General features: G+C 38.6%; 1 protein-coding gene across 6 annotated transcripts in view; it reads right to left on the bottom strand.

Annotated features, from left to right (window-relative positions):
- Nucleotides 1-1,256: 1,256 nt before the first annotated feature.
- The window catches only part of LOC121296712 (F-box/WD repeat-containing protein 7), a 167,819-nt gene continuing 142,079 nt past the window's right edge, over nt 1,257-26,996 (bottom strand). For 3 of the 6 annotated variants that reach the window (XM_041222482.1, XM_041222489.1, XM_041222515.1), the window contains 10 exons: nt 17,291-17,373; nt 15,355-15,496; nt 13,342-13,476; nt 12,062-12,185; nt 10,892-11,028; nt 10,293-10,406; nt 5,389-5,570; nt 4,674-4,899; nt 3,827-4,037; nt 1,257-2,311 (listed from right to left, as the gene is read on the bottom strand). In XM_041222482.1, the coding sequence (XP_041078416.1) occupies nt 2,043-2,311; nt 3,827-4,037; nt 4,674-4,899; nt 5,389-5,570; nt 10,293-10,406; nt 10,892-11,028; nt 12,062-12,185; nt 13,342-13,476; nt 15,355-15,496; nt 17,291-17,373 (1,623 nt within the window). In that variant the 3' untranslated portion in view covers nt 1,257-2,042. The other 3 variants (XM_041222524.1, XM_041222498.1, XM_041222506.1) reach the window with 3 other exon arrangements.

Genomic DNA, 26,996 nt, shown 5'->3' with positions numbered 1-26,996 from the left:
TATATATATATATATATATATAGGTAAATTTCGTAAAAGTCTACCTTCCGGATACTTTGAAATCTTGAAATACATTTTCAAAGAAACATGCTGCAATATCTCACACCGTGACAAACACACGGACACAGAAATGCTTGAAATGAAAAAAAAGAATCCACATTTTATTGCACTTAAGTTATAAGAAAATAAAAATTCTAAGAAAACAAAACGATAGACATAATCCCTTTTAGGTTTTTCTGTCTGTCTGTTACGTCAGGCAGTTACATGAACTGAAAAATAAAACACCAGGAAACCTGATTTCTTAAACCAGATATATTAAATTTAACTGGGTGGGTGGGGGGGGGGGGGGGGGGGGGGGGAGAATGAGAAGAGAAGAGAAAGTTCAAACAAATTATATACCACTTTAGGTAACACAAGTGTAAACTCCCTCAAATTGGTTGGCTGAGAATGAGGCAAATCATTTGGCTATTTAATTTTTTTGCCTGTGGTGCTTTCCATATACAAACCATAACTGTTTTGTCAGTAGCTCACAGCAAGACCACTGTAATATTTGTAATACTTGTAACACTAAGACTGACCAACAACTCTATTTTCACTTTTTGTATATATTTTTTTTGTCAGTATATTTGATATTTATATTTTTTGTATATATACATATATGTGCATATACACATACATTTTATATTTATATTTGTACTATATATACACATACACATATGTATATACACATAATACAAACAACATAATATATATATTATACTTATGTATATATATATATATTATATATTATATATATATATATAATTTTTCATTCATTCACCACAGCCCTCAAAGCAAAATAATTCCCCACAGAACAGGCTGAAAGAGCTTTGTCCTTAGGAATGTGTCAACATTTTGCACAGAAACACACACACAACCACACACACACAAAAAAAATCTGCACACACTTTTGTTTCTTGCTCGCAGGCAAATCTGTCTTCATCTGTCCAGCACTTTCCAACTCTCAGCCTCTTAGAGGCACATTTGGCTCAAGTTTCAGTGGCAAAAATTTGTTTATATTGTTTCTCTTTTTTAAAAAGTCCAAACTAGAGTACATTTGGAAGTCTGGGACTAAAACGTCGCAGCAATACGTTCCACCTTTCTGTTCTTTCACCTTTTAGCAGCATAAATAAAGTTTGGCCACTGGGAATACAGTACAGGGATAGGACGTCATTCCCATAAGCTCACAGAGACACCCCCTCCCCCTCCCCCATAGCACCAGCGTTGAGGAACTAACCCAGCCGTACACGTTGAAAAACTCAGAACAGCTTGCCTTTGCGGAGCAATAAACCCAATTAAAACAAAAGCGTAAGAGTGGATAGAGACAGAGAGAGAAACAGAGGTTAATACTGTGACTGATTGTTGTTGGCAACATTAGGCAAAAGGTTTCATTGTATTGATCAAAATATACAAAATAACTACAATTCACAGTAAGTTTTCTTTTTTTTTCTTTCAGTTTTCAAACCAGGAAACAAAAGACAGAAAAACAACAACAAAATATATATAACTGAGGCAGATGCCCCCTGGTTTGAAAGTTGACCAGTTCTTGGCTTTTTTTTCATTCTTTTTTTTTTTAATTTTTTTTTTTTTTTACACTATATAACATTTCTTACATGACAACTATTAACTTGTGTATACAGCAGATAGTCCATTAATTGGTGGCCTGTTTACATGAAAAACAAAAAAATATAAGGTTGCACCAGGCTTGAGTAAACAAGTCTCTCTGTGCTGAGCTGCCCCAAGTCAAAAAGGGAAGTCACACAAGTGATGACAGCACGTGTGCCTGTTTGTCAGTTATCATCGTCCTCCCTCTTCTGCTCCCCTTCCCGTCAGTTTACAAGTCTTCACCGCTGTGTCATGCTGCCCCACACCAGCATCCTCTTCCACCAACAGCCCAGGAGTGAGTGGGGGGTTTGGGGGGTGGGTGATGCGAGGGGAGGGGGTGAACTGTATTTATGTAACGCGCGGACACACTTCAAGACCTTGTCTTGCTCTCTTGGCCATCATTTCATATCCACGTCAAAGTCCAGCACAAGCAGCTTCGTCTCCTCGGTGCCATTGCGGCTGCCCACTGCGCACACCAGCTTGGTGTTGGACGCCCGGATCCGCCACACCACCCCACCGCTGCCCCCACTCTCCAGCGTCACCAGGTTGCGGATGAACTCGCCCGTTTTCAGGTCCCACAGTTTCACAGTCCCGTCATCCGAGCTGGTTATTACAAAGTTCTTGTTGAACTGTAGGCAAGTCACAGCACTCTGGTGTTTATGGGGGCCTGGTGGAGGGAAGAAAACATTTTTTTTTCCTGTACATCACCCTCCATCACCCATTTCAAAAAGACTAAACACCAAAACTAGAAGACATGTTTTATTTTTTTTGGGGGGGAGGGGGGTTGTTCTGTAGAGCTTGTGAATAGCCTGCTACTGATAATTTTATTCGCCGATTGATGCGTTGTTTGGGTTAGCAGATTTATTTAATACTGTTAAGTCAACCATGTAACTACATTTTATTTACTTTTTTGTGCTGCATGGCGCAAAAAAATGAAATGGTTGTTTTGAATAGTGAGGTGTTGAGATTGTCCACCTAAACAAAGAAAGCCAGAAAGATTAAAATAAACTAAATTGGTTTTTGATCACCTTGGTTACCTATGGTTTGTGCAGACAGAGTGCTACAAACAAGTATTAAAACAATGTTCAGATCCAGTGTGCCCGGAAGAACAATTAGGTCCTTAGACAGTAGACAATGAATAACCTTTTAAACAGAGCAATGTTCCTCAGTATGAAATAGTAGGCATTACCACTGATGTGGCATGGAGGTTAAGTCTCAGCTACAGTTCTCAATGGCTTTAACGAGAAGTCTTGTAATTTGCCAATGATGAGAGGTCACTGTTGTAAAATATTCTGTTGGGAATCTTGGGAAATGTTGCAGCAATTCAAGTTAAATGGAGGCTTGATTAAAACACAAATGCAGAAGAGAACACAGTTCTACACTAAAGATGTTTTACTTGTGAAATGCTTTAACACATTAATAGAACAGTGTAATTTTTCCATTACACACTACGAATACCAACACACACACTTATCTACTCTATTTACATAACCCAATTAATCCAAGACAAAGCAACATTTCAACTTCAAAGTAAATCACTTATGGTGGATTAAATATGGAGGCACTGTGTATTTCTGCATTTGAAAAATGTGTTTAAATACTTTTCTAACCTGTCAAATCCCATTCATGTTTTACCCTGCTTGATTTTAATGTAAAGTGCTAGGACACACAGCCATTTTTTTTTCCCAGTTCTAATATCTTTGATCCCCAAACATTAAAATACGGTTAAAAAAATGCTCTCCTTGGTTATTCAAAATCTGTCTGCCGGCTCTTCAGGTGTTTGCCGCCATCCTGTTTTTTCGGTTGTCACAGTGTTTCCCTTGATTAATTATAAAAATATACAGTGCAGACTGCATCCTGACCCAAATAAAACAAACAACCTAGAAAAATCCAGCTGACCTCCCAGTCATCTCTTCCTGGATCCTCCAACAAGACACTTCCCAGTTATTTGTTCTCAGTCTTATTAGCTTGATCCGCCCCAATGTCTAATGGGGTGTTTTTTTGTTTTAAATACCCATTGTACATTTCTTTGTTTCATAATAGTGGGCACAGAACTCCTACAAGTTGTAAATTTAAATTCATTTCTTTTCTTTCTTAATCTAGTCATTTTCACCAGACTGACAAAGACTGCAACATCGAAAATATTGTGAACAAATCTTTCAATCCCAAATATTTGACTCACCTTGCAGCGTCTGTAAACACTGTCCTGTTTTGATGTCCCAGATTTTGACGGTGGAGTCAGCGTTGCCTGAGACCAGAATGTTGTCCTTGAGCTCCATCCCGCTTGTTAATGATTGATGTCCTGTTAACGTGTGAATGCAGTTTCCTGTCTCCACATCCCAAACACGGATTGAGGTGTCTAGAGAACCACTTACTACATGGATGCCATCAAACTGGGAGAAAGTAGAGAAAAGACATCATGAAACCAAGCTGTTCTCAAAGCAGGTAAAACGCACCACATTTTGGTGCCATTTTGTTGCTACTTTAATTTCACACCTGTTACTTTAACATAGCTTTCTAATTGAGGAGCTATTAATGCCCAGTATGTTTCAACTCCCCAACACCATCCCCCAACACAAAAAATAAGACAAAATAAATATCAAGGAGCTAAATAACATTTCAAATCAACAAAGGCAAAATTGTTAATGCTGGCATTCAGGAATACAAATGTTCCTCATCAACTTTACATTGCTGTGGTCAAAGCAGGGCTCATCTGTAGCGTATCTTAAAATAGATATGACATGATATTTTAAATACACAGGCCTATTTATTTCTCAAATGATTATGTAGTTATGACTCCACTAAAGGATGTTTCTTCAGCCATTCTGACAAAAAAAGCTTATGCTTTACTGTACCATACTTTAAAAAGTTTGTTTATTTTCTTTAAACAGAGCTATACGACAACTTAACTACATTTTTCTGACATTTCACTTTTGCCATTAATTACGGTGGCTGAAGTTTCTAAGCTTCAACCTTTTTGTTTCCAGATTCTACTCGCTCACTCACTCTCGCAGACAGACGCCTCTTACCTGTAATGAGTAGACCCTGTTGGTGTGTCCCTGAAGTGTGTGCAGGCAGGTTTCGGTCTCAGGATCCCACACTTTCACCATGAAGTCGTAAGCTCCGCTCACCACTCTCCTGCCATCGTACTGAACGCACCGCACTGCTGCCACGTGGCCCATCAGGACGTGTAAACACTGGCCTGTCTCGATGTCCCAGACTCTGAGCGTGGCGTCCCGGGAGCCACTCACCACCCTGCCCAGTGAAAGGAAACAGATGAGGTTAAAAAAAAAAAAAAAGAAACCTGCATGACTGCTTTTACTCATCTTGTTTCATTGATTCATTTTTCTCTGAATAGTGGGTTAGTGCACAAACTGTCACCAATTGAAGGGAAAACACAAACCGTGTAACAGAATTTTGTAACATGGATCACTATTTCAATACAGTATCTAAATGTGCTTTCACTTTTGGCAAAATTCTAGTATTGTTAATGACACCAGTATGAATTTATCGCCTGTCCTTTTGCATAAAACATTACAAAAGCAGCGAGATGGCTTTGGAACAGGCTGTTGTTTAAAAGGATCCGGACAAAGTTTATTAGATGGGTTAATCAATCAGGCAAGCAGAAATCATCCTGAATTACGACAACACTCTGTAATGGTTAGTCAGAGTACTTCTCACCCCTGCACTTCACAATTTTAAGTAATCTCTAGAGCAAACCAAGACACATGTGAAAGACTGTACCTTTTTTCGTGAAGATGCATGCAGCGGACAGTAGAGGTATGCCCGTATAGTGTGTGGATACATTCCCCGGTCTCTGCATTCCATACTTTCAGCGTCCGGTCTGTTGAGCCACTGATGATAATATTGTCCCTCATTTGGGATGACCAGACACCACCCGTATGTCCGACTAACGTTCTTAAACACTGCAACAAAGGGAAAAATACCTGGAGTGAGAGGAAGTTGTTCTGTGCTCTTACTAGCGCTAGCTGTCAAAAGGGCAGATTCAGTGTAGTTAGCAGCTTTCACATTTCAGCTGGTTAAAAAAAAAACAACACACAAAAAAACCAAGACAAACCTGTGTATAAGAAATTACATGCTCCTATACAGTCCCTTCATTGTATTCCTCCATCTTTTGTCCTAATGATGTTTGCTGCTTTTCAGTTATGTTTTTTTTTTATGTTCTTAGTTTCATTCTCCAGGTTTCTGATCAGCTCAGTGTTTTATTATTTTTTCTCCATTTTTTAATTATTTTTTTTTTAAATTTGAATTACTGTAAGTTAGAGTAGTTAAATGTCAAAGACTGTACCCTCTTCACACGACCACACACTGCTATCTATTTCCCCTTCAAACTAACCAAAGCGATCAATGGAAAAAGATGCTGAACGCCTGTTTTACACCAATTACTTAGTTTTGAAATACATGCATTGATGTTGCATTTACAGTGACTCTTACTGTTATTTGATAAGCTCTTTTCTTCTTCATTTTGTTTACATTTCATCTTACTTGTCTTATCGCACCATACAAAGTACAAAAGCCTAGTGGTCCAAGCATTCGGCTTAAAAGGAAAAGGTTTTATTTTTTTCTATTGGAAAGGGATTGGCTTTACAAAGATGTTTTCTTCTTGTGTTGTTCCCTAAGATTAGTGCTAATAACAAGTCTCGGTGCACTATGTATTTGGAGAAAAAGCAGCAGGCTCCACAGAAAATAAATGGTTCTATTATTTTCTATATAGACAGAACGCAATTACACAGGTCTACTTGGATTTCATCACAGTGAACACAGACTAGGCCACATGCTTCTCAACTGGTTTTAATGTGATCCTGTTCCAAAAAAAAAAAAAAAACAGGTGTTGCCAAGTGTAATTTTATGTTGCAGCAAAAAAATTTAAAAAAGGTGATCTAAAATTACAGGTTTTAAACACCTAGCATAGAGAAAGGTGTACCTGCAATAGAGTTGATATCTAGATGGGGAACTTATTGAAGGGTGAAACTTAAGGGCGTACCGTTAAGTGCTTGAACCTTCTCAGTGCATCTAAATGCATTAGGAGCGAGTGAAAAGAGCTTTAACAATTGAGTCGAAAATAAATGCTATCTCAAAACTAAAAAACTTTACAGAAATGTATCCATTTGTGTCTCGTGCAGCTTTTTTTTGTGGCTTTGTACAGGTCAGCAGTGTTGAGAGTTAATTCATTAGTAAACTGGGGGTGGTGTTGCTGTTCTCTCTGTATTTCATTTGTCTTTGTATTACAGAAAAAAACCTCTGCTCTTGGCACCAGGTATTAGGAAGACTGTCTTTCCTATCTCAAAATGATTAAGCAAAAGCTGAAACGCTTAACAAAATTGATTCTCAATGCGAAACAAAAACTGCAATGTTATATCAAATGCGCAGCCACACAAAGAGAGATCGTTCTGGTTCTGGGGATAAGCTAACTTTAAAGTTTATTTTGGCCAAAAGCCAGCTGCAGACCACTTCTATTTTAGAATGGCACAACAGGGGCTGGCTTAAAGAACGTGGGGGCCCTATGCATATTATGGCGTGGTGTTATTGGCATATTGGTTAATCCCGCTCTTTCAAAGCACTGAAGAACTGGGCATGGTTTTATTTTTCATAAATACATGTTCGGCCATGGAGTTTGCACAACATTTTTTTTTAAAAAAGGTGGTGACAAATACATATGCAGTCACTGTACAGTATTAATGATGAATTAGAAATAATAAAATTATAAAAACTAAAAGTAAGGTTTCACCTCAACCACGAGTCATTTCCTTGTGTGAGGGGGTGAAGAGGCAATGGATTTGCAATAATAATATATGTATTCATTTATTTAGATAATTTAAACATTATATTAATTTCTACAGTGCAGAAGAGACAGACCTACAGTGCAACACTAACTGAAATGCCCACAAAACCACCTGATTTCTTGTTATCCAATGGCCAAATAAAGATAGAAAAACATAACATACAAGCGTTATCACTGGGCTTCTGGGTAGTGTAGTTTTGAAAGCAATCTATTCATTTTTAATAGGTGAATAACAGCGGTAAAAGACTGTGCGCACAGTTGGGCCGATTCAATCAGAAAATAACTTTTCTCCTTTACTTCTTTTTGGGGTTTCTTTTGTAGCGAGAGAAACAAATACTATGGACTTAAACTGTTCTTGTCGACTTCAGACATCTACATTTGAATTTCCTCCAACCTCTCGTATTGTACACGTTTACCTTTACCTGCTTTTTTTTCTAAAATTACAAACCTCAAATGAAAAAGGAACATGTCCAAAATTTAAAAGAGGCACACTGTGCACTTTTGAGACTGGACAGGTTTTTAAATTGAGCCTGGTTCACACATTTATCCTGCAGACTGATGCCTCTGACTTGGTAGGACTAGGGATGGATCTCTCTCAGGAAGTACAGGGCGTGGGGTATTTGGTATTGTACATTAGCAGGAAGCTGTTTGCGTGAGAGACTCAGAGACCAGGGCTGCGTTCAATAGGCAGAGCGCTCTGCCATGGCGCTATGTAACGTAAGGTAGCTCTTACTAAACAGTGTGTTACGAAGAGAGAACTTTCAAGATGGAGTAATATTTTGGATGAATTTATGGAAGACTGTGCAGAAAATCTGCTTAATGCCTCTACTGCACTTACATCGAGAGCCAACCCCATGGCTTTAGCGGCAGTGAATTCAAACACATGCAAGAGTCCTGTTGGACTCCTCAGTACTGTGATTGTTGCATATTGCATGTTTTATTTACAGGTGGCTACAGTGCAGTTTACGCTTACAATTAAGATGTTTATTATATGGAAGTATTGTTGTACAGCAAAATAAAAAACTTGCCAAAAATACAATTTATTTTTTCAACAATTCAAACAAATACAATTCCAAAGAAATGATTTCTTCAATGATTCTTTGAAACATCTGTGAATGACTTCTGCATTTCCATGAGCTCCCACATCTGCCTTGCCTGTTTCTCTGCAAAGTCTTGGAATTTAAGTACTACTGTGTATTTTTTTTTCTCTCCAATATGATTTAAGTCTTACAGTACATATTTTATTTTTTAACGTGCTCTTGGTTCGGTAGTAACGTAACGCTGCAAAAGTACCGAATTTTATTAAAGTTCTCTAATTATAACATTCCCTTTCTGCAACAAAAAAAAAAAAAAAATGGTTCAAAGTTTTTCGGTGTAGCTTGTACTGCTGGGCTTTTTCAGCCGAGATACACTGTAAAGCCTAATCTCGATTAAATAGCAAAAAATATTAAAAAACCAGCATTATATACAGTTCACCATTAACACAGCGCTAGTCGTCCATTATTTTTCTTTTTAAATGCAGTTAAGAAAATATTCCTTAATATAAAGGCCGACCGAACAAACAATAACAAGCTAAGCATTTCGAATGTTGCAGGCGATGCTACAGATTCACTTCATTTAAAAGGAATTTTTTATTTTTATTTTTTTACAAAAAAGAATGCACACAGATCTGTCCAATATGTGGGGAAATTACACCACAGTCACTGCACTGGTATTGTACATCCGCCATTTTGATATGCCCATGAGTAAGATCCTCAGAATATTAGCGAACGCTACTAAACGCTCTCAGTGTGCAGGTCATTCAACAGAAAGCGCCACGCAACGCTCTGGGCGCTATGCCTATTGAACCTGGTATGCTGTAATCAAGAAACAAATGCCTAGCCACCATAAAACAACAAAATTAACCAAAAGCAAGCTTCTGAGTGCCTCTCTTCCTGTGCGTGTGGGCCTGTCTGCCTGCCTATCCTATAGCTAATTTGGTAATTGGTTAACCCAGCCCTGGGCTCAACAGCGAGAGCACATCACGGCAAATACGATAGATAATTATAAATGCTAAAAGATATTTAATTGTTTTCAGAATCTACCACCTCCCAGCTTTTTACAATTCATTCAATCATCAAAATAGTGATGCGATTAGTGCTATATGGAAACACTGAAGCATACAGAAATATAAAAACAAAACAAAAAAACAAGGAATTAATTAATATGTGGAAAAAAAAAAGGTAGATATGGAAATCAAGAGTCAAAGCACAAAAACTAAAAGATTCTCAATAAATATGTGCCTGGGCCCATAGCATGAAACTAAGCCTTGAAATACTTAACAGGCAAAGAAATACAACAATGCCTATTTTACATTTTAAAAATCAAAGCCAAAAGATACGCCTCTTACAAACATGTTGAATAAAGCCAATTGTTTGTACAGACAGTACATCACTTTAAACATAGAAGCATTTAGACCATTATCTGGAAGGAATTTGAAAGACTACTCTGGGTAGAATATAACAACAACAATGTTCTAGAACAGAAATTGCACTGAAGACATTATCGATTACATTTATAAAAAAACACAACAATTTTGAACAAAATCAATGCAGCCTGCCTCCAACCCCCTCTGGTCTTATGTTATTGGGTGTTTTTAGTATCGTCTTTAGATCGGTTTTTAGTAGCTTGCTTTTGATGTAGTCATTTCTAAAAGAAACAGGACAAATTAAAGGATATTCAAAAGTACCCTAGGAAAGAAAAAGACTTGAGAGCTACGCAATCCCCTACACCAAGAGAGCAACGAGGGAGGCAAACAACTGTGAGGTAACCATGAAGGAGCAGTTCAGTTCTGCAGTCTACCTACCTTTCCTGTGACTGCTGACCAGACTTTAAGCGTGTTGTCGTCTGAACCACTGACTATTCGGTTACCACAGAACTGAAGGCATGTGATCACATGATCGTCATGACCTTTAAGCACCTGCAGAGTAGGGAAAAGTCAGCCATCATACTTCAAACATCACAACAAAATGAATTCAAAAACATAAAAAAGAATTCAGACTTTAGTCAAACAAAAAAGGTTCTTGAAATCAAGTGAGCCAGCTAATGTCTGTGTATTTTTGGAGAATTGCTGATTGTCTGACATAAATCAACACCAATGATGTCAGAAGTTCATGGTAAACTGGATTGTCTATGGCTAGAGAGAGAAATTCTCTTCCTGAATATATAGAATGAAAACTCAACAGCATGCTCTTGATTTCTGCAGCAAACTGCAAATGCTTTCCGTGGCTGATCAGGATCAAGAGTTTTGGGAACCTTCCTTCTTAGCCACCCTGACACCTGAAAGGATAATTTCCTCTGACTGGGTTCTACAGCATGCTGAGCTATGTGAAGTTTCATTCCATACTGCTTCAGGAGTTGCCTGCCACTAAAATAAAGAGACTTCAGATATGTAATAATAAATACCTTGGGTGACTTAAGTTCTCCTCTTCGCCAGTTTGTGTCTATTCTGTGCTGCCTGATGTAAGCACTTTTCCAGGGACTGTGTGTGAAGCCGGGTTTGTTCAATTTCCTCCTCTTGATGTGCAGGGGCTCATCTATACCTAAAAGCAAAGTTTTTTATTATTCTTTTAGATGTTATGTCAAGCCATAATGCTGCAACATTTTAACTAAAAGCATAGCCTTAATCTTAAATGATAGACATGTGCACATGAGGCAGTGTAGGGATGAACTAAAGCACCAAAAAGCAATTAACCCTTTGCCGTCCTATGTCGTACCAGGTTCAACATTACAATTTTCGCCTTTCCAGTCTGATGTCGGACCCTGTCCGACATCATCAAAAAGACGTAAAGCATAGGTCTCATCGTTTTTTCTCCGGAAAAAGCAGAGAAAACCTTTCAAATGGCCGAGAGACCGTCAGGAGCCGAATGAAGCTGGAAAAAAAAGGAGCCGTATCTGATAGCCCCATGCACCACAGAGATAACACGGACATAAAACAAAGGAGATAGCTGCTTCTGCATCCAGCGCTCAAAGAGTATCACGGACACTATTGAGGAGTTTGGTGATAAAACAAGTGATCAGGAGAGGATTTATCAATATGCACGTCTATAAAGAGGTATGTGAAATACAGCGAACAAGGGGTGGGGCTTTGCTGCAGATACAGTACTGATGTCGTTTTGCCATGCAATGCCTTTTAAACCTGTTTTACTCTGAAATTTTTTTTTTAAACCAGAGCGTGTAAAATAAAAACAGTGCCTGTGAAAATAAATTGGACCCGACACGCCTGACAAGCGCTGAATAAATGGACTGCAAAGGCTTAAGGCCGTTTAAAATGCTTGCTCTTGCCATTTGTGTACCACAAAATGGAACAAAAAGACTATCCTAGAATTTCAATATGTGTTCACACATGATTGGTAAGAATTATCGTTTGCATCTTGGAAAAAACAAAGAGTACAAGAGCTCTCACTGCGTCATATGCAGAAATCAAATGTCTTCAAGATTACAGCTGTAGGGCTCCAAAATCTAAAGCTCTGGTTAATTGTCATTTGATTACTACTAATCCTTTCCTATTCCTCTAAACCCCTTTGCTGGCAGGCTCCCCGCACTGGGCTGTTTATCTCTGTGCTGCAGCCTCACCGTCCTCCCTGCACTTCTCCCTCCACAGCAGGTTGTCCTCGGCGAGGATGCGCCAGTAGCGGCAGGTCTGAGCCGCTTGCAGCAGGTCCTTGGGTTCCAGGAATGAGAGCACATAGAGTGCCAGCTGGAAGACACAAACATGTACAGAAAGGGTTATCAGTCAGTCGTTCTGCCAAAACCTAAACTACAATGTTGATCTCAGTGAGGTGCTCAACATATACAGATTTCAAATTCCATGCATTCAAAACAGATCATTTATTTATTGTTATAATTTAACTACAATTACAACTGGCCTTTGATCTTACTTGTACTCTATATAAACAGATGTTCTGAATACAGCAGATCTATGCCTACATTTTCCTTTACTGGTGTATAATAATCTGTGTATGTATTGACTACTGTTTTCATGTCAGGTTAGAGGGATCCATTTGTTTTCTATTACTTAAACTTCAAATGATGTGCCACAACAGCAGCTTCAAGGGAGATGGTTATAGGCATTCAAGTCCCTGATTTATATTTATTTTGTGGCGAAAATAGGTGTGCTTATGTCCTCCTGAACGTTGATTTACCAGCAACATTTCCCTCAGCCAAATTAATAATTCCCCTAGACAACTGCAGCCCTCTCTTTTCATTGTGTATATTCAGTTTTGTTTTGTTAAAATCCAGAAAAAAGCACCAAAAAACTGACAGGACCAGTTTAAAGCAGAAGAGCTACTAACAAGCATTTCCATTACTGCTGCAAGAACCACCCCCCCCCCCCCCCCCCCCCCAAAAAAAAAAAAAAAAAAAAAAACAGTAGCAGCTTGGCTTTTGAATGCATCGTAGGCAAGCTTTTCACACCTGTCGTATAACAGAAAAGCCCTAACGCACACTGACGTAGGGGCTCGAACTATACTGCAGGAAGTCAAACAGAGTGAAGGGCAATACAAAATCAATGTGTATCTGTGACAGCGTTTTTATCTCAATTGGGAGCAGGGTTGCTGAAGAGGATGGGGATAATCTTTCTGTTCAGTCAGATATAAAATATTCTTCATAGAACAATGAATGTAAATCCTCCTGTTACAGGTCCCCCCCACCCCCACCCCCAACTATGTTGCGGTGTTAACTCAAAGCAGTTTGTTACCATTACCACGGTTTATCACTAATTAGCACACAAGGTGCAAATCTGTCATGGAGCTGAATACACTCATTAGGAGGAGAGTGTTTAAAAAGGTGGCAAAACGATAAGCGAGAGCTCTGAGAAGCAGCAGCCTTCGCAGTACAGACAGGGGAATCCTCACCTCTTTCGGTAAAAGGGAGATGAAGTCTCGCTGGAACTGCGGCTCAATCACTTGCATCATGTGTTTCACTTGCGTCGGCTCGCAGCTGTCTATAAGCTCATCCAATGCAAGCAGCTTCTCTGGTCCACTCCAGCTCTGCAAGAGATTAAAAATTCAGACTGTTATCAGGGGCCTCAAGAACCATCTGAGAAAAATCCCCTTCAGGATCGCTAGCCATGGTTAATGTGCTACTCTTCTGATCTCGTCTCTGTCTGCTGTTTGATGCTTCATTAGGTGCCATGATACTTTATGTTTCACCCCACCTTCATCTCTGCTTTGAATTAGCCCAGCCGAGCTGATGTACAAAGGGAATCCCTTATAAATAAAATCAACAGAGAAGCTTGAAACTGACAATAATTTCCCCTAACAGTAAATGCTCTAGGAGTAAACAACTGCAAACAAGTTGCTTGTAATTTGGCAGTTTTGTATAATTCCACTATATATTTTACAATATCAGCAGAACAGCTCAAATAATTTGAGACACTAAACCCAAGGGCTTGATTGTTTAGTCAATGTCCTGTTTGCACTCAGGTTAAATATGCTGATGAACAAAGTTTTTAGAGCTCACTTCAAAAAGCCACCGATGAGACTCTGCTACAGAGAGGCATCTTCTGGGCATGGGTTATCATTATTCCCATTTAAAGGGCGTACAAAAAATCTTTAATGTTTTTTTTCCATTCTACCATGCTTATTTCTGTAGAAAGGCTGAGATTCTGACTTTGCCGGTCTTGGAGACGTCACAACCAATGCCTTGAGGGGAATGAATATGACGAGACAGAGGTTTGTTTGTGGGCATTCGTTTAGAATGTATTATTTTCCCCTGGATCATAGACAATAAGGTATAACTGGGTTGATCTTGCAACCTTGACAGCACATACTACATCTGTAAAACACACACAAGGTCATTTTCTTTGGAAAACAGATGTCAAAAGAGGTGGGCCAAACAGAGTGGTACTATAGCAAACTTCTTTCTCTACATCAAGCCTGCCATTTCTACTTTAACACTCAAGACAGCAGGCAGGTTTTGGAAAGCCTGTGCCAACATACAAACAAAACAATTTGACCTAGAATAACAGCACCATTGACGTTGTAAAATATTATGGGTCAAATGGGGTTCACATCATTATCTACCAAACTGAGAATCTCTAGTGGACCTTTTTTTTTTTTTTTTGTCTCTCTTGCATTGTTGTAAGATCAGGCCAGCTAGTGATTTTCTGTTAGGCTTTGTGTAAAGATCCTTGACCAGTCCAACCTAGTATGGATTTCCAGATTCTAATAATGTACCTAATAATTCTGAAATGCCGGCATTAAAAAAATACACTGAATGTCTTGCAGTTAAGCACTGTCCAACAAGACAGGGCTTGTCACTAACAAAGTCGAGCCTGTTCTGCCAGGATTTCTGCTATCCAGGTAGCAAATTCTATATGGACAGTAGCAGGGGCGGAGTTCAGGTTTTTTGTTTTATTAACCCTTCCATGTTTGCTCTTAGGCTCATACTCATACCCCCAAGCATTCTGCTTTTATCTGTTGTACCAATCCAATGCGTTTGAACAGACCCAAGGGCATTATAGACATCTTGCACAAAAAATAAATTAAAACACTTAAAACAAATCAGGTATGACAGGAATTGCCTGAAAACCTACCACAGTGCAGTAATTAGCCCAACAGGTATAGCATCTGGTTCTAGATATCTGATTAACTTCATATGAATGAGGTTGTATTATACCCACAAAAGACTAAATGCCTTTGTTAAATACAATATGACGCCATGTGCACCTGGTATGCATTTTTTTTTTTTTAAAGAAAGAAGCCCTTTTACAAATCTTAAGCATTCAGAACTGCAGGTGCAGTTTAATGAAAAAACAAACTGGGCATGCCAGAACAGGATCTACAGTGTATCTCCCAATCCAAAAGTATGCGACTTCATCTTTCTGACCTGCTGGGCTGACGTTTTTTTTCCGGTGTGCTGCTTACCTGAAATGTCCTGAGCCATTCCTGAAGTCCAGTAGGAGGCGGGACTGATGTGATCCGGCGCCGATGTTGCCCTTGTCCATTTGCTGCCCTAATGTCACCGAAGGTGGTGGGTGTGGCTGAATATGGAACCAGCCCTGTACTGCTGTCAGGGGTGAGACAATACAAGTAGGAGTTTAGATAAGCCAGAAAATAGATTTACCTCTTTGCACAATTCAGGACATTTTACTGCAGATTTCGGTGGGGACTAAATAGATTCTAATGAGGCTTATATATTTTGAGCAGCTGACTAGTTAACGTTGATAATCAAAAAGTCATCAAAAGTCCCAGGGAATTTATTTTATTGTTTAAAATATGTATAGAAAAATATATGCTCTAAAAACTCACAAAGCAGGATGAATGTTTCTCCTATGTCCAAATATGTCCTTTTAGTTTAAGGTGGATTCCAAAAGTATACACACACGTTCTAAAGGCCAACATAAACCAAGTGTAAAGGCTCTTTTCACCAGATAATCATTTTGCCACCCTAAAGTTTATTTAGCAAAAAAGGTAAACATACAACTCGGCACTCCCTCCTCCCCACTGCACACTAACCGCATCCTCAAAGCCCATCTTTTGGGAGTGAGGCCTGTGTCTGTGCATTTTTAAATGGTATTTAAAAGTAGTGACGAGACAAGTTATATCATATATGTTACACTAGCTGTAATTAAAAATCATCATCAATGCAAAGCATCTCTCAATATTAATTTAAATAAACCATATAAACTAAAATATGCAAAAAATGCTTTGCACAGAAACAAGGCTGACTTGAGTAAATCGTGTCAGTTCCAATACGCATTTTAATTTGACTAATGCAAATCAAGTTGCAAGGTCTGTGGTGGTTGTTTAAACTGCGTCCAACCAGTAATATTCAAAAAGAAAATTAATTTCAAATTCACTTCTTGAAAGTCTTAAGACCATGAACTTTAACTTTCTTCTAATGGGCACTGCACATTGTAATAATTTCAGAGCACCTTAGAATATAAGCAAAATGACTGCCCTCTTGCATTTTCATTTTCAGAATGAGGTACTCATGTTCCATCTTTACTATCCCCCCACCACCTCCATTCCCTTTCCATCCATACTGTAATTTAATTGAACATGCTTGATGAATGGAAAATCATCACAACAGTATGTTTTTTTTTTTTTTTTTTTTTAAATAAAGCCAGAGAAATAGAAAGGCAATAACCATATAATCTCTGTGTGAGCGTATGTGCACTTGGCCACGTCACCGGTGATGCCTTGCTGACTGATGCAAGCTTTCAACCCTCTGGCCCCTGCTGATGAACAGTTTTATATGTTACAGATTCCCTGTCAACGAAAAGCTAACAGCAAGGCACCTCCTCTGCAAACAAACACCCAAACTGACATTCTAAGAGGGCCATTTTGTGTCTCCCCGATACACACACAAATACACAACACCACAGGCTGCGCAGCAAGCAGTAAATACCTGTTTGGGTTGCCATAGTTATTCTTTTGTTCTAAAAAAAAAAAAACCCTATGTCACTGTTAAGAACTATTATGTTTTAGAGTCTTCAGTATCAATGCAGATGTGACAAGAATGCATGAAAAACTGAGGTAGGGCAGACAGCAGATCACCTTTCCTTAAAATTGATTTCAATCTATATTCTCTATCTACAAATGATTTCTTAGCTTATGCTGCTGGCACAGATGACACACGTAATGTACCTCATAAAACAAACAATGGTCTAAGTTTTCTTCCGGCTTATTTTTTCAGGCACAAAATGGTCAGCAGACCACGCCATGACATGTTTACTTTGATGACAGGAAGCTCTGTAATTTACAAGGTACGGTACACACCGGAATTTGCGAGCAAAGACAAGTGTCCTTGCTTTATTTTCATTTCTTATTTTAAATTTTGCATTCCAGGGAGGTTTACCTTGTGTACTCTGAGCCTTTGCAGTGCTTCTTCCCTAAAGGAAAAGACCGGACCTCTGGGCCATGGTCCATCTTTCTCTTCATCTGTAAGACAAGAGAGTACAAAAATAGGCTTGTGGTTAGAGACAAGTGAACGGAATATGCATCCACAGAAACTGACTTGCAAATGGTCACACAAAGCACCGATAACACTCGTCTTACAAATAGCCAAACCATTCATTAAACAAATAATGATAAGGGCAGAAACCCGTTTCAAACCATCCAAGGTAGATTAAAGGTTTTGAGGAATTTAAGTGGCACATAGTTTGTGCACAGTAGTTACTCATTCCTGATACAGTGTCTATAACCTACATAAGCACACTATTTACTAAACAGATGCATTTCAAACTTGGACTTTTGGGAATGGGGACTATTACAAGGTGAAAAGATGAGGCTTTTTATTTTATTTTTCTTTACAGTTATATTACTGCATTATATTTACAATGAGAATTTCACAGACCACTGACATTGTACTCCTGACTGTCAGGGACATAATACAAATCAATATATTTTATACTGCCCCTATATGAACACATGTTTTCATAATTAACCCTATGCATTATCTTCTACAAATGAATGAACAATGTTAGAGTTTCCAATAAAGGAATATGACACCAGGAAATAGAAATACATAACCTGACCAATTACAGTATTCCTTGCTTCTCAAAAATAACCTACGTCTTAAATTAGCGTACTTTATAGTGATGTCTGTCTTACAAAAATTGCCAAGAAAAGACGTGACTACTCGAGTACAGAAACAGCAACGTGACTGACTGCCGAAAAAAGATGAACCAAAATGTTACTGCCTGAGCTCAAATTGTAGCCATTTTCAAAGAAGAGTCATTAGCTTAGTGAGGAATTCAAAGAGAAGCTTTTATAAATGATAGCGTTTCTAACAAACTGTATCAGCTTGGACAGATCGGATATGCTGATCAGACTCCCATATTTTTCGACATGTCAAGCAATACCACAGTTCACAAATTGGGAGGAAAACAGGTGTAAGTAATCACGACAGGAAATGAGAACCAGCACATAGGGGTCTAACTGTAAAGCTCTGTGTGGTAGCAGACGGCCGCAAACTGCCTCCATATGCGTAACTCAGGTTGCATCTTTGTAAATGCATACTTATTTGATGTTTTGTTTTTTCCTCAAATTGAGGGTGGGAAATTTCGTCTGTGTCTTAAATTCAAAGGAATACGGTAGCTACAATGGAACTTTTTTCCTATAGGGGTTTAGTATAAAATATGTGAATTACACTGAACGGCACAGTAGGTTGATTTGCAAAGTGTGCAAGAAATACAATAAAACTCATTTTCAGCTCCCCACATGGTCACATTTCTCACAGATCCATTCGATTTATAAATGTGGTCTAATAACCTAATACTCAGAGAAGGTGTTCTCTTAAGTCCCTGAAGCAAAATATCTCACATCACACAAAAAAACATCACCACCACACCAGAACAAGGGTATTCTATTCTAGTGGAAGATTAATTTGAGCTGAATTTGAATAAGCTATTTTTGGGGATGTGGCTAAAATACAGTTTACCTTCCAAATAATATATGATTGGCACGCTACATAGACTAAATGCTCTCTGAACATCCACACATAAGAGAATCTTTTTTATAGAGAAATACTATTGTGGGACTATATAGCAATAATCTGATTCTGACAATACGGTTAGGATTACTGTAAATTAAGCAAAGGTTTTAATTAAAATTGTGATTTAAAGTTAGGACTGGGTTTATCTGTAGACAAAGCGACAACACGCGAGCTTTACCACAACACTGCCAGACTGACGGATCCATATGGATCACAAAGAAAGTGGGCGGACTAACCAATTCATCTCCGTTTTCTAAAGTACTAAGCGGGGCTTTATAAAATGATATAACTGGCACTTAACACTGGATAAGCTGGAGGAGAAAAAGAGAAAAATGAGAGGGGGCGGGGGTAGGGAGTTATTAAAAGGGTCCAGTTTAAGATTGTGATGATCGTAGGATGTCAAATAAAATGTGTATCATGGCTTACAGAAAATATAAGATGGTTATGTGGCTTTAATGGGAAAACAAGTAAGCTTGCATTGTTTTAAAACTGCATTTCATTACTATCCAAAGCAAAGCATTAATGCCAGGGAAGGAAACAAGGCTTCTATTGTCTAGCCACCTGAGTCACAACCCCACATAGTGTGAAACCACGTACCTGGGTCGTTTCCGGGTTAACCCGGTCCCAGCGACCCAGCTCAAGATGTGGGTCAACATGCTTTGACCCGGGCTAAGTGAGACAAAATGCATGACGACCGTTCAAGAGCCGACGCAATAACAAACAGACATGCCTGCGTGAAGGTTTCACTTCCACAAGGAACATTTCTTGTTAATTTAGGCACAGCATGAGTCAGATTGCAACATGGATGTACAAGCACTTGCTCTAATCAACATTTGGGCTGACGGTTCAATCCAGAAGCTTAGATGGAAGCGTCAATAACAAGCTGCTTCCGGGGCATTGATACGAGCATCCTGCACTTGTGTCTGTCACCCAGGTCAACCCTGCTTTATCAAAAGCAGTGTGAAATCACGTACCCGACCCACATGACACCGGGTCCTGACCCAGGTAGGTTCTGACCCAGGTAGAGCACGTCAGTGTAAAAGGAGCTTAAGACACACCTGAGCTCGTTACCTACTATATACATTGTGGCTGAATCAAGCAGATGCACTAACAATTTTGAGATTCCATAAGTAAATATAAATTAAACCCCCCAAAAAATTAAAAAAAATAAAAATAAAAAAAAACACACCACAACATGCACAAACATGAAAAATTTAAATGAAATAAAAGCAGAACACTAAAACTCTTTCTTTCATGTTAATATTCAAGGATTTTTAGTTTGTTTTTATTTTCTTTCCCACTCAAGGCAAGTGGTTTCTGTTTTACAGAGTGGCCATCCTTGTTCTCCAAGAAATTACCTCACTGCAATGGCAGTTTTGGGCGTTTATATTTAAACCAAAAAAAAAAAAAATGTTTATCCGCATTTCAGCCTGGGAAAAGCTACCATAAGACACAAGAATTTATGCAAACCTCTCAGAATCAGTCATGACATGTTTTCTGACAAAAAATGAAAAAAATACAAAACAAAAACAAAAACAACAAAATCAGTTAATATTGTAAAGCATGATCTTTGTTAAACCCACATTGATTAGAACTCCCCGTTCAATGTGGGCTCCACTGCACAGAAGTATTGCCAGGAAGAATCTATGGTACCCAGATCCAAAGCAGAGGTAGTTAGTTCCTTTTGGGGCACAGCTAATGAATTGTAAGTGATCATCCAATTTGCTTACATAAGACAAAAACATAATTACAAACAGCTGTAGCCTGGGAAAGGTATCTTCTTCATGGCCCTGTGAAAAATATTTAAGGTAATGCATGCAGAAAGGTGGGAGACAGTTAAGTACTCTCTCTTCTTCTATGCACTGATGGTGGCTGAACGGTTTTATGGGTTTTGCCTCTTTAGAGCCAAATGATTAACCTGAACATGCAAGACATTTGTCAGTGTCACAGCTGCATTCAAATGTCACTGCATGCTTAGAAGACATGCTAGTTGCAGCGAAAGTCTTCAACTGTTTTTTTTGTTTACCTGGGAATTAAGTCTACTCAATACTGTCTTTGTTCATATTTGAATGGAATAATTGAATAATAATTGAATTATGCAGGTCTCCTAACTGACAGCATGCCAAAAGAATTGTTACATTTATTACTTTCTAGTTACAGCATCACATAATTAAAAAAATACACCAAGAATACATTAACTAAAATCAACGTACCAATTATGATGTTCTAGGGTTCATCTAACATATATATATATATATATATATATAATTTAAAGATTCTAAATATATATTCTGTGACTTTTTTTTCTTCCCGTGACGGAATATTCCAACCCCAACAGACTTACCAAGCTGTCAGAGGAGGTCTGGTACTGTACACTAAGTACCAAATATCCAAAAGTTAAATGCTGTGCAACTCGAAAGCGTTGTTTGTTATTATTTTAAGGTGAACGCATTCAAGTAAAAATTATTATTTAATATTGATATAATCGAGTAAATTCTGTTGAACCGACAGCTATACTATACTGCCTTCCATATACAGTAATGAGCACAGTTCAATATACCAGACAGGCAATACAGCCTAAAAAGATGGATAGAACGACATACACACACACGTAATTTATATATATATATATATATATATATATATATATATATTATATATATATATATATATATATCAACAATTCCCCGACCGTGTGTGTGTGTATGTGTGTATGTTAACCACAAAGAGAGAGCATAATATATATATATTATATATTATATATATATATATATATATATCTATATATATATATATATATTTAAATTGTGCTCTCTCTCTCGCTCTCTCTCTCTTTGGGGTTGTACATGGTACAACTAGCCGCTCACACCTCTCAGTTGCACAAATTTCAAAGACGTGAAAAATGTTTTCTTCTTGTTTTTTTTAGTACCACTCAATACAGGTGACTTACAAAATTCTATCAAGTCCCCATATCCTACGGTGGAAGATAGCCTTCCGCAAACTGAGGAAAAACAGCTTTTTCAAGGACGTTTTCTCCAGCATTCAAATAAATACTGTACAACCAGAAAACACTACCAAAACGAAGCCGCAGAATTACAATTACCACTTTTCCCCTGCAGTGCTGGAAAGAATACTGTACATTATATCATGTCTGCCACTGTAATTACTATTTGCCAACATTAATTCTACAGACGAGAAAAACACGAGCCACGTCCTTGAAGTGGTTAATAAACATAAATCTCTCTCACACACACATAATATACTTAAACAAATCCCAAAGTAAAAACACGATTGTGCTTATTGGTAGAAACAAAACAAAGAAATCTGCAAACGTACTTACTTTATAAAAGATCATCTTTAAAGTGCCGTAAAACCCCATTGTTATAATCTGGTGTCGTTTCACAGCAAGCTGCTAAAGCCCGGGTATCTCTTCTGCCTGGTAGGTATTCTCTGACCGCGTTAGTAGCTCACTCTCAGGTAGATCCAACACTATCTCTGATGTGAACATGCTCAGACACATCCGAAACGAGAGAGCTGGCAGCACAACCGGCAACAAAAACCACTACTGTGTCACACCAAATGAATCACACTAACCAACCAACCAACCAACTTGCTCAACTGCTAGTCCCAAAAGCCTGCGAAGGGATATTTTCCACCCTCTGACTCTTCTCCACCTCAAAACCCCCCCCCCCCTCCTACCTGCCCTGAGCCTTTGCTGTAACTGAGGGATCGGATTACATCTTCCCTGGCGGTGATGAGGCGAATGGTGCAGTCCAGGCTTCAATGTTGTGTGCAGCACATCAATTAGGTAAACCGAGCACCAGTGGGGCTTCTGTGCTGCACGGAGCTGGAGAAACAGAGCTGAAGCAGGAAGTACGAGAGACACTGCTTCATTCGTCTGATCTTAGATAAACAAAACCTCTCACTTGTTGCAGGTTAAGATCAGGCTTGCAACACCACACCTCCTTTTTCTCTCAGTGGACAGATGGAATGTTCAGAATGTTCACAGGGGGTTCTGTTTTCGTTACTACCGCAACTGCGCAATTCAAGCTTGTTTAGCCGAAACAAAAACAGGCACACGCAGCCAATTAGAACGACAATTTAAGTGCAGCATGTTGCCCAGCTTTGCATACATTAACAAATTTTGATTTTATATAAATATTTTTGTGTGTGTGGGTGTGTAATATATAATGCTTACATATTTTTCCCACGCAAACCATCCCTGGCATTGCCACAGCAGACGCTTTAAGTTGCAGTGCGCAATTCAACGTTATTTAACCACTTTTAAAGGGGGGAGGGGGGGCGGCAGCGGGGGTGGAGAAATCGCGGCGTGTCAGTCGGTTGGCTGGTGCACACACACAGGACTCAAACCACGCATGCTGTTTTCTTCCATTTGTCAGTATTTAATACAACTATATGATCTGCAACTTCTTTACACTGCACTGCAACTTGGAGACAGTTGCTATGGTAGCACCAAGTTAATTTTGTAGTCTACACATACTGCACTGTCAAAGTTAAAAGACTACTGTAGATTGAAGTTTAATCAGATTCAGCAACAATGAAAACACAGGCTTAGGTGCTGTGGCCAATGCCAGGCATACATGTGGTTTTGTGGTTGAGACCAAAGTCCAGATCAGCCCAAGTTTATAAAGCAATATTAAATACTTTAGCCTGAATGCCAAGCCACAGCAGCTCTGTAACCGCTGGGCACCGAGTCTTTGTCCACTGCATAAAGCTCCAAACCCCTTTCCTTTTGCTCAATGTTTCTAATAAATGCCCATTTCCGTTTACACCTTTGGTAGATCCATAGCGACCACACTATGGAAAGACAAGTGGAAAACACGTACAAAATGAGCTCTCAATAAAAATGTAATACTGCTTGATCAAAGTTTTTACAGGTGACATTATTACTGTTTCCTTTGTGTGTGTGTGTGTGTGTGTGTGTGTGTGTGGGGGGGGGGGGGGGGGGTGTTAGCCATTTGTCCATCTCCAATGAACCCACCTCCCACTACACAGGTATTACAGACACATAGTGGAGAACAATTTGAGATCAATACTTTCACAAGTACGAGTTGAATTCAAATCACCCATTCCACACTCTAAAGGAGTCTCCATGCTGAACAATAAGGGATTAATGAGCCAGTCTTTCAACAAATAATCTATTCGTGGTGCTCCAGTAGTTATCCCATTTCACCAGTAGGTTGGAGCATCTGGACATTATCAAAAGAGCTTGCATTGCACTTTTTTTTTTTTAATATTACAAATTGTAGGGTGCTGAGCTACAATCTTTAATAGGAGTAAGCAAGGGCAATGAATGGAAGTGATCTCTGGCTCCTCCACATGCCAGTGACTGTTTCTCTCCTTCATCACCATAGCAACCTCAATGTGTAGAGAGTGTGAGCACAGCAAAACAGACTGGCCACCTATACCAGGGCTGAGGCTTTGGTCTCAAGTGCTTGCTCTCCACTCTCCTATAGAGACAACTCCCACCATTACACAGCTGATTGGAATGCAATGCATGCAAGAGGTCACGGCGAGCGCACTTGAAGCATCAGTAACCCATTGTCGTTAACCTTTTGGTGCACGGTAAGATGTTAAGCGGTCAAGCTTGGAGCTGGTAGCCTACAAAATCCTGCGAGCCAGTCAGGCACTTTTACAAAACAGGTGTCTCTGGGATCAAATCAATTTCACACTGCATTATTTCCTTTTTTTTCTTAAAGGGACAGGCCAGGGATAGGCATGCATTCAAAAGCAAAATAATGGGATTGAAAATGATGGATTTGTAAAAAAAAAAAAAAAAAAAAAAAAAGGAAATGTTTTGGACTGAACAGAGGATGCTCTTGGTATTATGCTTTGTTGTACATAACACTACCAGTATACTGACAACACAAACAAAATAAAACTGCTACAGTCTGCTACAGTCACTAGACAGAGGCTTGGAAAGAAAGATCGACGCGGATGTTTAGAGAAACAGGTTTCCTTATCCAAAGCCTGCTCTGACACACTGTTTAATGGTAGTCAATCTGTAGAACTGGTGACCTGCCATACTTCCTCAGCTCTTTGGGGACTGTGTGTGATGCTACACTTGGCTGATAGTACCACGATACAGCTGGGAAGAAAATAGACCGGTAACAATATTGCAATAAATTCCAGTGACAAAACTATATTGTTCTGTGCCTGTTTATCACCCAGCAAAATCAAATGGGAGTTTTCTTCTCATTGCAAGACTGAAGGTCAAAATCTTAGATTGTGTTTTAGTTTTTTTAACCGTAGGAATAAGGAGCAATAAATTCTGCTGAAGACGTTTGATACTGTAACTGCAGGGTCATCAAGTATATGAGGTGAGAAGTCTATTGATAAGATCAAATTTGATTCCAGAGAGGAAGACATTTCTTTAATTACACTTGATGTTGTCTGTAGGTATAGCTATTTTATGACAAGTGTTTTGGTCTTCACTTTTTACTTAAAAGCCAGGACCTTATAAAATGAAACCTGAAGAAGCCACAGTATTTGTATTTACCTTGTTGGGAAAATGTACTGTTACTTCAGCTGTCTGTATTTAAGACTCTAGAAATTATGATCTCCCCAGAGGCCTGTTAAGCACAGGCTGGAGACTGTAGTCCTAAGGCTGGTTTTGCGGCTTTGTCCGAGTCAAGCGTAGCACAGTCCAATCCAGTCTTCTTAGGGTCTTGTCTGTGATGGGCTGACAGAGATCGTTCTTGTTTTTTCTAAAAATTAATTATTGAGGCTTTCCTCTGCTGTAAATTAAGAACCATCAAGTCTAAACAACATTGTACTGTATTTATTTAATGTGTTGTTGCATTAAGGGTTCACATACATTATTCTGGGAGAGTATATAATGCATGTGTTTTTATCAGTGCTTCTGACAAACACATTAATTTAAAAACCTGAAGAATCCAGACACAGTGGTAGATGTAAATTCTCACTACCCCTCTTTTCTACATTAGATTTAACCACAAAAAATGGTCAGACATATACAGACAGAAAAATAAAAGGGATACATTTTGCACTTGACCTTCCCTGAGCAATCAAAGCCTACACTTGCCTGAACGCAAAGTGACCTTTACCGTGACAAATTCATTGTGAAATCTTCAGTTTAGTTTCAGTTCAAGTTTTTCAATGTTGTGTGTTTATAACCGTTGACTACATTGTTTGTCTGTCTTTTTTTCCCCCAAAAATGCTCCATCACTGTATATAGAACACAGTAGATGCTATTTAAAATAAATAAATAAATAAATAAAAACAATATTTCTGAAAGGATTATGAAACTGCTACAGGACTAGTAAAAATATATACAACTACTGCCAAGGTGAGGCACCTGCATCGTTAATAAAATTCTTATTAAAATAAGTTAAAATCCTTGATATTGGTTCTGCCAACTGGATGTTAAATCAACCATATGTAACCAAAGTCTGCCTTGAGCATTTGGTTCCACTGAACATTATACGACACTATGTTCAAGTAACCATGTCCTTAACCTTCACACTTTAAGAGATTACACTTGCGTGACAAGCGGCTGCTGGACTGGTATCACAAACACTGTCGCCACTACAAAGCAGTTCTCACATTAGCAGTCAAAGATCTATATCGAAAGGAGACTCACTTATGGGAGGAAGACGGGAACATTAGCAGTAATTTACAATCCATCCACCCATCTATGTTGGTGAGAAGTACCAGGTATATTGTAATTAGAAACATATTTTTCAATAAAATAAGGAGAAAAAGATGATTTTATATATATATATATATATATATATATATATATATATATATATATATATATATATATATATATAGATAGACAGACACACACACACACACACACTACCAGTCAAAAGTTTTAGAACACCCCCATTTTTCCAGTTTTTATTGAAATTTAAGAAGTTCAAGTCCAGTGAATAACCTGAAATGGTACAAAGGTAAGTGGTAAACTGCCAGAGGTTAAAAAAAAAAATTTAGGTTACCAAAAACTGAAAAATAATGTACATTTCAGAGTTATACAAAAAGGCCTTTTTCAGGGAACAAGTAATGGGTTAACAACTTACAG

This window comes from Polyodon spathula, chromosome 2, assembly GCF_017654505.1.
Source record: "Polyodon spathula isolate WHYD16114869_AA chromosome 2, ASM1765450v1, whole genome shotgun sequence".
Lineage (NCBI taxonomy): Eukaryota > Metazoa > Chordata > Actinopteri > Acipenseriformes > Polyodontidae > Polyodon > Polyodon spathula.
The sequence above is the reverse complement of the archived record's forward strand: the minus strand, read 5'-3'. Positions and strand labels throughout refer to the sequence as shown.